At 35.5% G+C, this 19,081-nt stretch overlaps 1 protein-coding gene across 9 annotated transcripts in view; it reads right to left on the bottom strand.

Annotated features, from left to right (window-relative positions):
- Positions 1-19,081, bottom strand: part of ZC3H13 (zinc finger CCCH-type containing 13) — a 90,983-nt gene that overhangs the window by 32,943 nt on the left and 38,959 nt on the right. For all 9 annotated transcript variants that reach the window (XM_072760583.1, XM_072760584.1, XM_072760585.1 and 6 more), the window contains 2 exons: positions 5,158-5,468; positions 1,858-2,322 (listed from right to left, as the gene is read on the bottom strand). In XM_072760583.1, coding sequence (XP_072616684.1) covers positions 1,858-2,322; positions 5,158-5,468 — 776 coding nt within the window. The remainder of the gene's footprint in view (positions 1-1,857; positions 2,323-5,157; positions 5,469-19,081) is intronic.

Genomic DNA, 19,081 nt, shown 5'->3' with positions numbered 1-19,081 from the left:
CAAAAACACTAATTCAAAGGGATACATGCACCCTAGTGTTTACAATAGCACTATTTACCAAAGTCAAATTATGGAAATAGCCCAAGTGTCCACTGACTTATGAATGGGTAAAGATGATGTGGTATACACACACACACACACACACACACACACACACACACACACACACACACACTAGTGGAATATTACTCAGCCATAAAAGAAATGAAATCTTGCCATTTGCAATGACGTGGATGGAGCTAGAAACTATTGCACTAATAAGCAAAAGAAGTCAGAGAAAGAAACATACCTTTTCACTCATATGTGGAATTTAATAAAACAAATGAGTAAAGGTAAAAAAGAGAGGCAAAGCAAAAAACAAACTCTTAACTATAGAAAACAAACTGATGGTTACCAGAGGGGAAGTGAGTGGGGAGATGGGTTAAATAGGTCATGGGGATTAAGGAGGGCACTTGTGATAAGCAACAGGTGTTGCATGACCATGTTGAATCACTACACTATACACTGAAACTAAGATTATACTGTATGTTAACTCACTGGAATTTAAATAAAAACTTAAAAAAAACCTTTACAGTATATCATATCTTCAATAGATAATGTGCACCGAAAGGGTTACTTGTTTATCAAGCTGACTTGGAATGACCTCCAAAGTATTTTTAAAGTGAAAACAGTAAGGTATAGAGTAATGTACAGTTTTAAAAATTATGTTTGTAAAACCAGAGGGAGATAACAAGAAGACATACAAATCTGCTTGTGTAGAATATTTCTTGGAAGGATACAAACAAAATTGGCAAAAGAAAAAAAAAGTTAATGAGGTCAGGGATAAAGGCTTTTCAAAATATATTCTTTCATATTTTTGAAATTTTGAACCATGTGAATGTATTATTAAAAAGAGAAAGACTTTTTAAAAGTATCATAGGCAAGAGCACCAAAAATGTTGGGTACCCAAGAATAAAATACATATATAAGACGTTAATAGAAAAAAGTTAGAAATTCATAAATTTAATGCATTTGAAATAAAAAAACTAGTTTTTCCATGAAATTTTTAAAAAAACAACTCATTTTAAAAATGTATATGAAAAAGCAAAGGGCCAAGAAAAGCCAAGACAACTATGAAAGAGAATGCAAGGGGCCTTTGGCTTAGCGTGAAGCTATAATTTTGCCCAAGATAGACGAAAAGACCAAAAGAATGAATCGATGTTCAGAATTCTGCAGCAGTATTTTGGGGGAGGAGAGAAAAGAGGGGAGGGGAAAGGAGGTCAAAACTAATCCAGTCCAAGAAGTTTGGAGACAAATACATTTTGGTAGGTAGTTACTAGGTGTTGGCAAATGCTTTTTAGGGGAAGAAGAAAAATGGCTCAAGATTGTGATGTGCAAGTATCTGAGGTGGTCTGAAGCAAGCACATGTATACTGAGGAATTCAGTCATTTCTGATACCAGCAACTTTGAAAGCCCACATTTTAGTCTCACTTTAATAATCATTTTATCATATATACACCTGTTTCATAGAAATTATTTCTTTTGGACTCTACATTTTTGTCTGATAGTAATTTTCTTAGTGTTCCACACTAATCAACAGGATAGGCATGACTAGATATAATTTAACCAGGGGATCTTAATCAGGACCCATTTATCTTTTGCTACTTGAGCAAATTCCTAATTCCTAGGAATTTAACAATTTCTATTTGGAGCTTAGAGGAAAAGTCAAAACTCAATTAATTGAAAATTACTTTGACAAAATGATGATAATGAATGTAAATGTAAAAAAGAATATATTTAGAAAAGAAACCTTAAAAGATTTAATAATTTCTATATAAACATACAAGATACAGTTCACTGACAAGTCAAAAACCTTACCCTTTTCAGGTAATTCTGGACCTCTCCCCCTACTTCTGCCCATCCGGTCATTCCTAATTTCACTTCGAGACTCATTTCTGGCATCATTCCTTATTTCAGTACGAGAACTTTCTTCTCTTAAATGGTTTCTGCCATAACTTCGGGATTCTTCTTGATAGGTATCCTCCTTTCGATGAGTATCTCGACTTTCACGGTCCCTATAATCATGGGTATCACGAGCAGACCGAGAATCTCTGGGATCACGGCTCTCTTTGTTATCTCTGCTATAATCTCTCATCTCCCTGGAGTCCCGAATGTCTCTAGAATCCCTTAGTTCCCGTCGGTCTCTAGCATCTCTGGCATCTCTCCGATCCCGACCATCTCGAGGTTCTCTGTCATCTCTGTGGTCTCTAGAAGAGCTCTGATCTTGCTCATATTCTCTTTCTTCTCTTGCATCTTTTTCTCTATCCCTTTTGCTTCTGGTCTCTGTAAAGCAAGTTCGGAAATCAACTAGAATTCCTTTTACAAAACTTTGAAAAACTAGACAATACATATATAGAGGTTAAAATTTTTTTAAAAAGGTAATTCATATTCTTTGCAGAAAATAAAAAGAAAACATGGGCAAATAAGAAAATTAAAACCATACATAAGCTGCAATTCCAAAGGTAATTTTATTAATACCGGGATAACCGTGTTCTTGATAAACTTAGAAGAGGATCTTCCTGTGTGCCCACTTACCCATACTTACAGATCTTAAATAAATTGATCTCATATCAATGATGGCTTATTTTTAGAAACTACTTGTAGATCCAGAGGTACACAGCGACTTTAGCCATCTCTACCAAGTATTAGCCCAGACTAAACCATCCATCCATGACCACTTCAAATGTACCTTAAGCACTTTAGAGTGGTCTACAGTTAGTAACCTGGCTGGTAAAGAGATACCGTTCTTTACCCTCTCTTCTTGGACTATTTAGTGGAATCACTCCTTTAAGTTTTCTCTCCTTAAAGCATGTTCTATCACTTCAAAGAAAAATAAGAAAGAACTCTAGCTTTTGAAAAGCTGAAAGGGAACTCACTGATTATATAATTCAACCTTGTCACTGTCTAAATGAAGAAGAGGCCCAAAACCTAAGTGGCTTAGACAACACCTTACCAAATGGGAATTTGCAAAGGATAGAAACTATTCTTTAGATATGCCTAGAATAGGCATAAATTGATTACAGCATAAATCTGATATGAAATCAAAGGATTAACAAGAGAATCTCAGAAGACAAACACACTGCCTTGTTTTTAAACCAGATTCCTTCACGTATTGCTCTGAAACTCTGGAACTGCCTCAAGATCTGAGGCTACCTTAGCAATTAAGTAACCTTATGCCTGTTGTAAATTTACTTTCTTTTCTCTTTGTCTCAGGTGGCTGGGTCTACAGACTTTCTCAGGTCTCAGACTTTCCCAAACACCTAGTATCCATAAGACCCCCTATATTTTCACAGTAATAACTCATCTCTCCTGACAATTACAATGTCCATATACTTATATCTGCAAATGCCATTTAAGAACAGAAGCACCAGGCAAGAATTTGATAAGTTTCCATCGCTTTTTGTGCATATCTATAACTTCCAGTCCTTCTCCAATGCCAACTGTGCCGAAAAATATGTTCACTCAGTACCAGATCCTTTTCGTGATTTTCCCATCTGTCTTTACAAATACATCTAGTTACTATATTTTGTTCTTTACCTACCTCCCCACTCCTCCACTAAAATTATTCTTATTTCAGATGATGACATCTAAATAAAGGAACAAACATCTGCTACATCTCTTATATAGAAGGTAAAAGAAACATCTTCTTTACAAAGAAACACATATAGTTTATTATTAAATGGATTCTTCTTGTAATATAGACCACTCTTAGCACACTAAAATTCTTTTAAGACTCTACTGCATACTATTTCCCCTCATTATTATTTCAAAACATAGATATTAAACACATTAAAGAGTTTTCACTCAGCAAGTAGTCATGAAATGTACACTATATTTCCAGTCAACTATAGTTAAATATCTTATTAAAATTAATAGATAGGTGCTAAGGGAATTTTCCTATCTTACCAATGTTCCATAAATACTGCTGTGCTGTTCTGATTGCAAAATCATGTACACAAGACATAATTCTACACAACAGATGCTCTCTCTGGTCCCTATCTGGGCATTCACGATTTTCTTGAATAAAAGAACTTGATTAATTATTGCTTGCACTGTTGATAGGAAGAGAACAACTAAATTCAAAATGTTTCACAGGAGATTTCTATACTATACTCACAGAGAGGTTTATTCTAAAATGCATATTAAACAGAAATGTTGCAAGTAGGCAAGTATTTCTTGAGTACTCATTATGTTTAAACATCAACTCAGGAGAAGTTAGGGAAAAAAAATAAGGACAAGAAGCTTGGATAAGGAGTACAGAAAGAGATGAGAACTATTAGACTATATTATCAGATAATAACAGCATCTCAGCTTGAACAAGGAGTAGCAAATCCAAAAGTAGCTTAATTCTCAGGGATCTTGAAAGAAAAACTGCTTTGCTTACTTCTTTTTTGAGTTACACCTAGAAAACTGATCACTTGGTTTACACCAACCTTCTGAATGTCCCCTTGGCCCTTACCTCTTTATCAAAACATGTCTGATGCTTTCAAACTCTACCCCCTGGTTTGCTGCCTTTCTTTCCTTCACTTCTTTGTTTTTTTTTTAAAGAATCAACTAAGCAATTAGAAGGATGTTTTAAGAATCAGATAGCCAAAAATTTCTAGAACTTGAGAGTACTCAATTAAAATACCTTCACTGAAGAAAGCATTACCTCAGTATATACAAAAATGCGCACTTACATGCATTTAATAGCTTATGTTCCTGTGTCATTAAAAGCATCCTATTGCCCTCAAGAACTCTTCTCGATAATAGAAAATTTAATACAACACAGTTCTCTTCCTTCTCTTATTATAACAATAAATCTGAACGTGCAGTTTTTTAATAAAGAAAATACTTGGGACTCCTGGGTGGCTCAGAGGTTGGGCGTCTGCCTTTGGCTCAGGGCGTGATCCTGGAGTACTGGGATTGAGTCCCACATTGGGCTTCCTGCATGGAGCCTGCTTCTCCCTCTGCCTGTGTCTCTGCCTCTCTCCCTCTCGATCTGTGTCTCTCATGAATAAATAAAATTAAACAAACAAACAAAAAAACCCCAAAACCAAAAAAACAAAACAAAACAAAAAAGAAAATACTTAAAGAACTCTAAAAAAAAAAAAAATCAAGATAAAGAACAGTACATACCTTCCCTTCTTTCATGACGTCGATCATGAGACTGTGAAGTTCGTTCATGGTCATGCCTTCCCTTCTCTCGCATTGGAGAGCGATGTCTTGGGGGACTTTGCTTTCTCTGAGGAGAAGACAGAGAATGTGAAGGATAAGGAGAAGCAGAGCGTCGTAAAGGTGGAGTTATTGTCCTCTGATAAGATGGTGAAGGAGTTCTTTTCCGACGAGGAGAAGGAGAATGTCTTTGAATAGATGATCCTGATTGTGAGGAAGATGAGTGATGTCTAGAAGATATAGGAGAATGATGCTGTCCTACTGGGGAAGTAGACCTGTAAAGAAAAGCAACAATAAAAAAAACCCTGAATTTTAAAGCTAAAAGTGTGAATCATAATTCCAGGATAAAGTTTAATTCACAATGCTATATAGTAATTTTTAAAATATCTTATTGATTTTAAGTCAGCCTGAGGCAACAGTTCTAGATGAGATATATATGGCCTTACTCCCAAGCTCTGGCTCCAAGAAGCACTCTTCCTGAGCACAGGTAGAGAATATTACCCTCACTTAAAGTATGGAATTCACTCTTATCAGAGATAATCTCTTACAGTGTGAAATAGGTACTTGGAGGCAGGAAACAAGAGGCTAAAGAGAAAACATACTCGTAAGATCTAGATAGAAAGTGGCTGTGAGAATGCCTGTAATTCAAAGCTGTGGGAAAGGGAAAAGTCCTCATCAGCTAAGCCAAACCTCAAGTCTGCACTGTCTAGGTTGATATTTATGAGGGGGAAAGAATGAGACAGTTAAGGAAAGGACATACAGTCTATACTGTCTTTATCTTAAATAACCGGCCTTTACCCTTAGCCAGCACAGATTAAATTCACAAGTCTTGGTTTAACGACGGCTTCTTCTATGCCCTCCAAATCACCTTTTCTAACCGTACAAAGTACATCTGAATCACTCCTACAATCTGTTAAATCCTGGGCCCTGGTTTATACTGAATATGCAAAATGTGTGTGTGATGGAAAGCTGGAACACACACACATCTGTGCAATAACTAAAAACAAACAGGACTAAGGTTTAAAAAATTACATTCCAGACACCACATATCTGGATTTAGTACCATATTCCTCAATCATTCTGAGGACTAGATGTTTGTTCAAAAACATTCTGTAGTCCTAGTCAAAGTATTTTATTTTTTCTAGTCAAAGTATTTTAAAATTACCTTCAGTACCTATGACAAATGTTTTTTAATATCCACAATGGTGGCAAAATCATTATTAATCCTAAACCAGGGTTTGTCAACCTTGGCAGTACTGACATTTTGTATTCAGCAATTCTTTGTAGTGGAGGCTATCCTGTACATCATGGGACGTTTAACAGTATCCTTGGCTTCTATCCACCATAAGCTAGTACCATCCTCCCTCTCACTCCCATTCATAACAATAAAAAATTACTCCAGACATTTCCAAAGGTCCCTAGAGAGGCAAAATCATCCTTGTTGAGAACTGCTGCCCTGAACTATGTTGTTTATAAATGATGCCTTAGTAGACCTTTTATCAATAAAAGCTTCAAATGCATAAAATATATGTTACTGATTCAGGAAAGTGATGCAATATATAATAGAGAATTTTGCAGAACAAAGATATTAGCAAATAAAAAACACCTTTTGGATAATAGTTGACTAAAAAAAGTCAGCTAACTAGATCACCACATTCACCTAAACTAGTTATCAGCAATTCCACTAAACCTTCATGCTTTTCATAAAAATTATTTCCTTTTCATAAAAAAAAAACCATAAGCCACTATAATTTAACTGACTGAACAGAAATTTATTTACTTAGAGGTAGGAGTAGAAATGTTCAAGAATCTTACTCAAATTGGAAAACCAGCTATGATCAATGATGATTCAAATGCATTTAACTGAACAGAAAAATACTGCAAGATTGAGAATTAGAATGATTATTGTTTGGTGTTTTTTTCCCAATTTCAATTTTGTCAGGTTCTGGTCAATTTGGAAATATCTAAATTGATAAAAGAAGAGATGTGGCTCTCCACTGAATTGACATTTTGGTTAGTTTTATTTATCATGCATACCAAAAATTGTTTCAAGGATGTCTACAATACCCTTTGGTGATTAGTTCACAAAACGTAAAATAGTTCATAATACTATCTTTAAAAGACACAATACAGTCCAATCACATTTCTATTCAAGTTTGGTGTTGATAGCATGGAGTAAAAAACTTCAGTTCAAGCTTAGGATAATCAACCTATCAAGTTAAGGTCAGAGGACGAATGCACTGTCAAGTTATGGTTTCAGCATTTTTCTTCTTACCCATCTTTAAAAAAAAAAAATTAAGAGAACTGTTGGTTTAATTTAAAAGCATCTGTTATGGACTATGTCCTCCCAAATTTATACAACCCCTCAACGTGATAGTATTTAAAGGTGGGGGCATTTGGGAGTAAATGGTCTAGATGAGGTCCTGCGCGTAGGGCTCCCATTATGAGATTAGTATTCTTATAAATAAAGGAAGAGACCAAGCTCACTCTCTCCCCTCCATGTGCAGACATGGTGAGAAGACAACCGTCTATGAACCAGGAAGGGACCAGGAACCGAATCTGCTGGAACCTTGACTTTGGACTTTCTAGCCTCTATAGCTATGATAAATGAATGTTTGTTGTTTAAGCCACTTAGCCTATGGTATTTTATAAAAGCAGCCCAAGTTGGCTAAAACAGCATCTTAGTATTTTCCTATTATTATTCTTTTAAAAGTCTGGTAACTAAAAAGAAAAGTAAAAAGAGAGAATCTGTTACCAAAACAGGATGTGTCAAATTATGGATGTCAACATAATTGGACCTAGGTCTATGTTCATTCTGCGTTCAGAAAAGGTAGAAAATAAAACTCTCTTGAAACCTGACCAAAATCATTGATATGTTGTTTTTTACACTATTGCAGAGGTATATTAAAATACACTTGCAGTTAGAATAGCAGTAATTTTAGATCAACTATTCTTAGGCTTTAGAGTTGGCTGGTTTCTTGTTTGAGGGGAAAAAAGAGGTGACATTTGACACTCAAATAAAGAAAAGAGTTTATTGCATGAAGAGAAGCTCAATACGTTAAAAAGAAACCTGTATAATCAGCAAGAGCACTGTGGTTTATAGCATAGGGAAAACGCCAATCATTAGCCTGACTTGATTCTAATCTAAAGTTTTTTAATGCTGCTACAATTAGGACAAAACGTGGGATGAGAATATTCAGGGAATATTTCATTTGGGGAAAACATGTGGAAGTTAAGAAGGTTATAAAGAAAAACTTCTCTCATTCAAAATACAATAATTTCACCTACAAACCAGTATGTTTACCGTAGACTTTCTTAAAATTATAATACCATTTTTTCCTTGCAGTAAATAGTCTTTCTAAAATACAAAAATATGCCTTCATAGTGTAACTAACATTTATAACATTTAAAATCATCATGCAAAGTATACTCAAAAAAAACCCCCAAAACAACAAATGAATGGACTATGGACACTATCATAATCAACTATTCCCAGTGGTAAAATACAACATAACATGATACAGAGTTTACGAACAGAAATATTTAGGCTTTGTTATTTTACATAATAAATATATCTTTATATAAAATAGTCAATTTATTGAGCAAATATTAAATGGGCATCTTCTATGCTCTTAGCATTATGTTTTTGGCATTGAGAATACAGAAGTAAAGAAGACAGGCAAACCATTAACATAGTAACAATAATAATAATACCAATAATAACAACAGCAGGTAACACACATATTGCTACTATGTGCAAGACATTGTTTTAAGTACTCTACATGTATTAACTCATTTCATCTTTATGACAACAACCCTAAGATAACTGAGACAGAGGACTGAAAACCAATCTGTCTTAACTATATGGTCTAGAAGAAGACCACCAACAAGAAAGCAAAAGTAATTTCAGGTAGTTAATGCAACGAAGTCTGTAAAAACGGTAATGAAAATAGAAACTGATAGGTCCAAAAAATAAAGTTTAGGGGGACAATGTTAAGATGCTTAGAAGGAAGGGCCTTTACGGAGATGAAATTTGAGCCAGAAATTGATAATGTGGGGAAAGAACTTTGCCTTGCAGAGGGTTCAGCAACTACTAAGGAGGCAGCAGGAATCAAGATATATGAGAAGATGAGAAAGCAGACAAAGATAACTACAATTTGTAAGTGAAGAGTTACATGAGGGAAGGTCAGAGAGTAGGCGGGGGCCAGATGATATGAAGTCATCTAGGTGACAGTAAAGTCTGGATTTTTTTTTTCTCCAGATTTTATTATAAGCATGAAGAAAATCATTGGTGAGTTTTAGGGAGGGATGTGTCATTCAAAATTTAGCATGATCTCAAAGGATAAAAATCATTATGATCATCTCAACAGATGCAGAAAAAGCACTGACAAAATTCGACACCCATTTATGATAAAAATTCTCAACAAAGTGGCTTTAGAAGAACGTACCTCAACATAATAAAAGCCACACATGACAAACCCACAATAATTGGATCATCATTGGATATGATGAAAAACAGAGCTTTTCCTCTAAGATCAGGAACAAGACAAGGATGTCCGCTCTAATCACTATTATTCCACATATTACTGGAAGTCCTAGCTGCAGCAATCAGACAAGAAAAAGAAAATAAAAGCATCCAAATTGATAAGGAAGAAATTAAACTGTCACTATTTGTAGATGACATGACACTATATATAGAAAATCCTAAAGACTCTGCCAAAAAACTATCAGAAGTAATACATGGAGATCCAGTAAAGTTGCAACATATAAAATTACTACCCAGAAATTGATTGCATTTCTATACACTAATAATGAGATAAAAAAATTAAGAAAACAATTCCATTTAAAACTGCATCAAAAAACAGTAAGATAGCTAGAAACAGACTAGAAAAACCAAAGCTGGAGTGTCACAATTCCAGATCTGAAGATATATTACAAAGTCATAGTGATTAAAACAGTGTGGTCCTAGAACAAAAATAGACACAGGATCAACAGAACAAAATAAACTGCCCAGAAATAAACCCACAATTATACGGTCAATCTATGACAAAGAATATACACTGGGGAAAAGATAGCCTCTTCAATAAATGGTGCTGGGAAAAACTGTACAGCCACATGCAAAAGAATGGAACCTGACCACTCTCTTCTACCACACAAAAATAAACTCAAAATAGATTAAAGACCTGGAAGCAAAAAACTAGAAAAAAAACATAGGCAATAATTTTTCTGACATCGGCCTTAACAACATTTTCTTAGATATGTCTCCCCAGGCAAGGGAAACAAAAGCAAAAATAAACTATAAAATGCTTTTTGCACAGCTAAGGAAATCATCAACAAAACAAAAAGGCAACCTATTGAACAGGAGAACATACTTGCAAATGATGTACCTGATAAAGGGTTGTTACCCAAATATACAAAGAGCTTATACAACTCAACAGCTAAAAACAAAACAAAACAAAAAAACAAGAAACCCTAAAACAACAGCAAAAACAAAACAAGTAATCCAACTGAAAATGGGTAGAGGGCTTAAAGAGGTATTTTTCCAAAGAAGGCATGCAGATGGTCAACAGATAAACCAAAAGATGCTCAGCATCACTAATCATCAGATAAATGCCAATCCAAACCACAGTCACCTTACAACTGTCAGAATGACCAGAATAAAAAAACAAGAAATAACAAGTATTAGTGTGGATGTGAACAAAAAGGAACCCTCATGCACTGTTGGTGGGAATATAAGTTGGTAGAGTCACTGTGGAAAGCACTATGAAGGTTCTCCCAAAAAATTAAAAATAGAAATATCATATGATGCAGTAATTCCACTACTGGGCATTTACCTAAAGAAAACAAAAACATTAATTTGAAAAGATATGAACCCCTATGTTTATTACAAAATTATTTACAATAGTCAAGATATGGAAGCAGCCTATGTGTCCATCAGCACATAAATAGATAAAGAAGATGTGGTATACATATGCAACGGAATAGTATTCAGTCATTAAAAAAAAAAGAACGAGATGTTACCACTGGCAACAACATGGAAGGACCTAGAAGGTATCATGCTAAGCAAAATAAGTCAGACTGAAAAAAGATGAATACCACTTAATTTTACTTATATACGGAATCTAAAAAAAAGAAAGCAAATGAATAAACAAACCAAAAGCAGTAACAAACCCATAAATATAGAGAACAAACCAATGGTTATCAGAGGGGAGAGGGGTAGGGATGATGGCCAAAATGGGTGAAGGGGAGTGGGAGATACAGGCCAAAATGGGTGAAGGGGAGTGGGAGATACAGGCTTCCAGTTAAGGAATCAATAATTATAGGGATAAAAGGTACAGCATAGGGAATATAATCAATGGTATTGTAACAGTGTCGTATGGTGACAGTTGGTAGCTACACTTGTGAGCACAGCATAATGTATACAGAAGTTGAATCACTATGTTGAACCACTGTTTCACCTAAAATTAAACTAACATTATGTCAAGTATACAATAAAAAAAATCTTACCTGTCTAAATAACTATGTAAGATGGAGAAAGAAAATGCTTTTGTGTGATGATTGTTTTTTAAACCTAGAGTTTGCCGTCCCTTTGAAGCAAGTAATAAATACTCTCTGGAAGGGGAATCATTTCTAAGTGAACAAACTATCAAAACAGGAGAATACTTTTGTTTGTAGGAATCTTCTGAAAGATGTCTCCTCATAAATATAATGGTACTTATAAAACAGATCTGACTCAAGCAAACAAATCAATTCGACATCATAAAAGTAAATCTAACCCAAATACAATTCTAACAATTTTATTTTTGCATTTATATAGAAATGAAGTAATTTCAAAAACCTTAAGAATGACGACTGTTAAGATAACCCTTAAATCAACACATCCTTAAATGTTATTCAAATCTAGATTTACCGTAAATAGAATTTTTCAGAATCTTGTTCAAGAGCCTTACATAGATTTTCTCAATCACATAACTTAGCTAAAAACTGTACCTACCATTGTTATTGAAATTCGGAAGAGACAAGTACCTGGTATCCGTGGCACACTTGAGGAAGATTGTTTTTGAACTTTAGGAATATAAGAGTCAGTATTCCAAATGAAATGAAATCCAGAAACAACACACACCAGCATAACATGAATTAAGACAACTGGCTCCTATCCCCTACCTGGTGGAGCAAGTTAAAGTTATTACTTTCTCCTGGGATGGGATGAGGTGGTGAGGTGATGAAAGAGGGACCACACCAAGAAACAGCAAAAATCTAGTCTTAGGAAGGAGGGAGGTGAAGAACAGTTCTCAAGGCTCTGGACTGATCTCCTAGACATAACATCTCCTTAGCAAGGCCAACAAAGTAGGTAACTAAATTAAGGCAGATTCTTAAAATCCTTGCCACTGTTCTAAAAGTTCTCACCGGTCACACATGATTTAACTGTTAGTCAAAAAGTTACCACCAGATGGCACCAAACCACAGCCAGGTTGGGATGGATTTTGCTAGTGCAAGTTTGGGTGTCTTTCATTAATCTCACCACATAGAATGCAGCCCCACACTTTTACTGGATGGAATTTCTGGCCTCCATTTACCATGGTATACACTTCTGATTGTAGCAATTACTGGAACAGGATCAAACTTTCCAATCACCTGCTGCTGAAAAGCCTCTCGGAAACTACTTGAGAACAAGTCGTTCTCCCTCTCAAGTCTAATTTCACCAAGCATGTTGGACAAAAGGTAAAAGTACAATTTTTAGGGACATAAATACCAAGAGATTCTCTAGATAGCTCAACAAATTTTCCCAATATCACCTATGAAAGAAAGCCCAAGACTTGATCAATTTGACTTATTGTGAAATTGCTTCTTTTCCCCCCAATGTGACCGAGTTATTTTGGTATTTATAAAACTCTTTCATTTTGGGGGCGCCTGGCTGGCTCAGTCAGTATCACAGGCAACTCTTGATCTCAGGGCATGAGTTCAAGCTCCATTTTGAGTGGCCAGCTTAAACAGACAAATAAATAAATAAAACTCCTCTTTAACAGAAGTCTACTATAAATTTAGTGTATTATAGAATTATATTCAGCTATGTTACATTTTAAGTGCCTTAATTTTGTATCCCTAGCCCAAATCAGTCCTCACCTGAGGATACTTTTTAGGTCTACACAAAGGGCTCGATTAAATGCAGAAAAAAAAGATAATGTCTCAGATAAGCAATTTCTAACCTGAACACAAAGGTCCCATTTTAATATTAAATACTGCTTTCCTTTTTTCCTTTTAGGTGTGATGGAGGTATGTGACTGTATATTTTTAAGTGTATTTTTCTCGGAGATATATTCTAAACTATAGGGATGAAAGAGTAAAACGTCTGGGATTTGCTTCAAAGTAACACTGGAGAAGGGAAGGTATATAGGAGTATACACAAAACAAGATGGGTATAAAAAGGTCATTATACTAGTGTATTTTTATGTGTGTGAAATGTTCCATAATAATTGTAATGTTAATGTGACATTTTCCCATCCTCTATATACAGCCCAGCAGCATTAGTACACATTTACTCAAGAAACCATAATTCAGTCTATAGAAAAAGCTTGGTGCACAAATGGATCCTTCCTTGTCCTGTGGCTCATGGCCACAGGGTAAGATCTGCAATCCAGATCATGGTACTTTTACATGAATACTGAATAAATCCAATAAATAATATTCTTTGTCAATCTGAAACATTTTATTTATTTTGATAAATGTGTGCAATCAATGAAAGGAAACATGACTGTCACTTTGATGGTAATTTGCTTATTCTCCTAAATTGAAGTCAAAGCCAGCAAGTTTTAAACGATCACATCAGTCTTTCAAAGCTGGGTAAGACTCATCATACAGACATTTATACTATCAAGAAGTATATTTCTACATTCAGGTAATTATAATGAAGTTTGTTTGGTTTTTTTTTTTTTTAGTGAATAGCTATGCTCTCAATATTATCTTCTCATTTAAACACAAAATTCTGCATCTTAGCATTTTGATTAAAACATATTACCATCCATCAATAAAACCATATTTAACTAAATGTCGAGTAGAATTAGCTATATACACAAATTGCTAGCTAACTCCTCTGGTTAACTACTATCCATAAAGTTTGTGCTTATTTAAGTCTTTGTTTTTAAAGTACACTAGTAATTTGGTTCACTTTCCTAATTCAACAAAGTATATAGAATATGGATTTTTCACTGATGAAGAAGATATTACAGGTCCACTAAAAAACACCATTGCAAATATCCACATGAGATTATCTAGCTATAACAGGTTAGGAATATTAATACAAAATATTTCCTTCATAAGTGGTTTTCTGACTAAATACCTAATTTGAACTTAATTTTCCTGTATATTACACCTCTTCTAAAACAAATTATAGAATAAAAAGATTTAGTTGAGTTCCAAGTAATCAAGATTTTACTATTTTCTATACAAAGTCATGAAAAGTTTATTTTACAAAAGTGTAATGGGAAATTGGAGTAATAAAATTTATAACTCTTTTTTTTCTTGGGCAAACAGCGGTACTCAGGTTTTGATCAATGATGCATAAATAAGTAAATTAAAGCTCAGTAAAGTCTACCTCAAATGGGAAGACACTGATTAGAAACATTCTTCTAATGACCATGGCCTCCAAACTAATAACCATATTCCAAATATGACAGAACTTAGTGCTATTCATATTAATAAATATTTTGGGAACAGAGTATATTTTTAACAAAGTTGAGCAGATTCATCAACAAAGTTGATGGCCAATGAAGGTGTGGGAGAAGGTACTCAAATTCTCACTGCCAGAACACAGGCAACACCCTTTTTGAACCTGGCCACAGCAACTTCTAGCAAGATACATCTATGAAGGCAAGGGAAACAAAAGCAAAAATGAACTATTGGGACTTAAGATAAAAAGCTTCTGCACAGCAAAAGAAACAGTCAACAAAACTAAAAGACAACCTACAGAATGGGAGAAGATATTTGCAAATGACCTATCAGATAAAGGGCCAGTATCCAAGATCTAGAAAGAACTTATTAAACTCAATACCCAAGAAACAATCCAATCATGAAATGGGCAAAAGACATGAACAGAAATCTCAAAGAGGAAGACGTAGACATGGCCAACAAGCACATGAGAAAATGCTCCGCATCACTGGCCGTCAGGGAAACACAAATCAAAACCACAATGAGATCCCACCTCACACCAGAGAGAATGGGGAAAATTAACAAGGCAGGAAACCACACATGTTGGAGAGGATGTGGAGAAAGGGGGACCCTCTTGCACTGTTGGTGGGAATGTGACCTGGTGCAGCCACTCTGGAAAACTGTGTGGAGGGTCCTCAAAGAGTTAAAAATAGGGCAGCCCGGGTGGCTCCGCGGTTTAGTGCCGCCTTCAGTCCAGGGTGTGATCCTGGAGACCCAGGGTCGGGTCCCCACATCGGGCTTCCTGCATGGAGCCTGCTTCTCCCTCTGCCTGTGTCTCTGCCTCTCTCTCTCTCTCATGAATAAATTTTAAAAATCTTAAAAAAAAAATGAGTTAAAAATAGAGCTACCCTGTGCTGGGGATTTGCTGTATCATCTGTCCTACACATATGCCTATTCTTCTAGTAACTAAACAGGGAACCATTCTTTTTTGTTTTTTTTTTTTTTTTTAAAGATTTTATTTATTTATTCATGAGAGACAGGCAACAGGCAGAGGGGGAAGCAGGCTCCATGCAGGGAGCCCGATGTGGGACTCTATCCCGGGTCTCCAGGATCCCGCCCTGGGCTGAAGGCGCGCTAAACCGCTGAACCACCTGGGGTGCCCACAGGGAACCATCCTTAAGAAATAAATGTAAATAATCCTCTAAATCCAACAGGCCTGGTACATTTTACTTGGAGAAAAAAAAAAAGAAAATCCATATTCAGAGAAATATTATTTTCCATACACATGATTAATTACTTCTATCTGTAGTAACAAAGCTTCTGAGAATATTTTTGTTCACTGTTCTATCACCAGCTTTTAGAACAATGCCTACCCTATACCCAGTAACTGAGTAAATGAACTAGCATACTTTCACTTAAGCACAACACATCCTAATAACCAAAATATTCTGAATAAATCCATTATAAAATCTAAATGTTTAAGGACAATTTTCTCCAAAGGAATTCTGACGCTAATCTTTAATTACATACCACACCAATCTGAAAGCATGATGAAGATTCTTAATACGGTATCTGGTTTTAGAATTAATAAGTTCTCTTTCAAAGTAATGGAAATATATTAAAATAAGAGAACACCTCAAAAAAAAAAAAAAAAAAAAAACCCTGGAAATTAAATTAACTTCTCCTAAATCAAAATGCCTTATTCAATTTTGTCAAATACGGCTTCAGAACTCCAGTGCAAGTAAGGTACCTATGCAGTTCTTCATACTCCTAGTTCTGCTGCTTCATTTCCTTAGATAAAATAAACAAAGTTCAGATTTTTTCTATATACAAAGTAATAGGAAAATTATAAGGCTTTCTTCCCTTCATAATTTTTCTGCTGCCTGGACTATGGATGGAAAAATCTTAAGTCATCAGTAGTGACATTAATAAACCACTGGATAACCCTGAAAAAGGAAGCATGGGGGCACCTGTGTGGCTCAGTTGGTTAAGCATCTGCCTTCAGCTCAGATCATGATCCCAGAGTCCTGGGATGGAGCCTCCTGTCTGCCTCTCTGCTCAGTGGGGAGTCTGTTTCCGCCCTCTCCCTCTGCTGCTCCCCCTGCTTGTGGATGCTGGCTCTTTCTAGTGAAGCATGCATAAGGAAGACAGTACTAGATCACCAATGACTCTGCAGAACAAACAGTGTATATAGGTCCTGGACTGCCTCCCTCTGAGCTTCTCTAAATGAGAGAATAAATTGCAATTTATGGTTCCTAAACTTTGTTAAACATTAGAGTCACCCAAAGAGCTTTTAAAAATCTGGATGCCAAGGCTGCTCCCCCTACTAAGAAAGAATATCTGGGGATTGAAATCAGGTATTAATACTCTTCAAAGACTCTCAGGCAGTTTCCACAGTGCAGTAAAATTTGGAAACTACTGCTTTCTGTACTTAAGCTCCCCCCCCCCCCCAATGCCCCCAACCACTCACATTGAATCCTTACTACCAACAGCTGGTTCTAAATTTGATGCTGTGCAAGTACCAGTTAGAAAAAAAAAAAAAAGAAGGCAGCCCTGGTGGCTTAGCAATTTAGCGCTGCCTTCAGCCCGGGGTGTGATCCTGGAGACCCCAGATGGAGTCCTACGTCAGGCTTCCTGCATGGAGCCTGCTTCCCCCTCTGCTTGTGTCTCTGCCTCTCTCTGTCTCATAAATACATAAAATCTTAAAAAAAAAAAAAAAGAAAAAATCTTTATGGTTATATTCTATTACCTATGTAGCTTAAGCGAAAATCTGCAAATGGAAAGGCATTTTTAAATATCACTACACTGTAATTTATCATTAAAGTAGGAAGACAGTGTATCTAATTAAGTACTTTCCTTATTTTTAAAAGCATTATCTCACTGAATCCTCACCTCAACCTTATGAGGCAGTAGCACGCATATTTTACAGTGGAAGAAATAGAGGCTCAGAGAAAACAAACTTACTCAGGGTCTCACACCCTGTAACTGGCAGAGCCAATATACAAGTTCCTGTTTGTATAACTTCAAGGCTTGTGCATCTTCTAATACAATGTAACTCAGGAAAAACAGACTGAGAGCCCTCTAAAGCTACATTTTTTTCTTGAGGAAATGTTAATTTCATGAAAGGATAAAATGTGAAAACTAATTTTTAAAAGTGGATGGGGAAAGACATCCCTATTAAATTTGTTTCATAAATCTTGTGCACCACAGAATTACTTTCAAGTTAATTAAAAAGAAATCTGCTCTTAAGTGGCACTAAATAAGTGAATTTTAACAATCAAGAATTTGTAATTTGTCAGTTTTGAAAACATTTTTAAGAAGGCCTATTATTATAATAGTGGAAAAACTTGTTTATGAGAAAGAATCTAAATTAGTTAATGTACTAACTTAACTCTACATTTTGAAAAAATTATTAAATTTAAAATGAAGAGAGTTTTAGAAGGATCTCAGCTCTTTTGCTGGCTGGCTCTTTTATACCAAAAAGTTACTGCTGATAACTAGAAAAACAGTAAGGAAACAGGATTTGAACAACACTATGGATCAACTGACCTAACAGGCATATAAAAAACACTCCAGCCAACTATAGTAGAACATTCATTCTTCTCCAGCGCACATGGAATACTCTGGAGGACAGACCACATTTCAGATCATGAAATAAGCCTTAACAAATTCAAGAAGACTGAAATCATACAAAGTATCTTTTCTGATCACAATGTAGAAAAACAGAACTCAATTTGCATAAGTAAAAACCTGCAAACAGGGATTTTTAAATATTATTATACTACAACTTATTATTTAAGTAGGGAAATAAAGAGCATATTTTGTTGAGTACTTTGCTTACTTTTTAAGTATTATGTCATTTAATCCTCAAATATATGGAAATTAAACAGTACACTCTTAATTAGTCAAAGGCCACCTCACAAGGGAGATTAGAAAATACCTTGAAACAAATGAAAGTGAAAACACAAATACCAAAACTAATGAGATGCAGCAAAAGCAGTGCTAAATTTTATAGCTATATAAACGTGTGCTTTAAAAATAAGATCTCGGAGAATCCCTGGGTGGCTCAGCAGTTTAGTGCCTGCCTTTTGCCCAGGGCGCGATTCTGGAGTCCTGAGATCGAGTCCCGCGTCAGGCTCCCAGTATGGAGTCTGCTTCTCCCTCCTCCTGTGTCTCTGCCTCTCTCTCTCTCTCTCTCTCTCTCTGTCTGTCTGTCATAAATAAATAAATAAATAAATCTTAA

This window comes from Vulpes vulpes, chromosome 6 (assembly GCF_048418805.1).
Source record: "Vulpes vulpes isolate BD-2025 chromosome 6, VulVul3, whole genome shotgun sequence".
Lineage (NCBI taxonomy): Eukaryota > Metazoa > Chordata > Mammalia > Carnivora > Canidae > Vulpes > Vulpes vulpes.
This window is presented reverse-complemented; position numbering and strand designations above follow the sequence as displayed.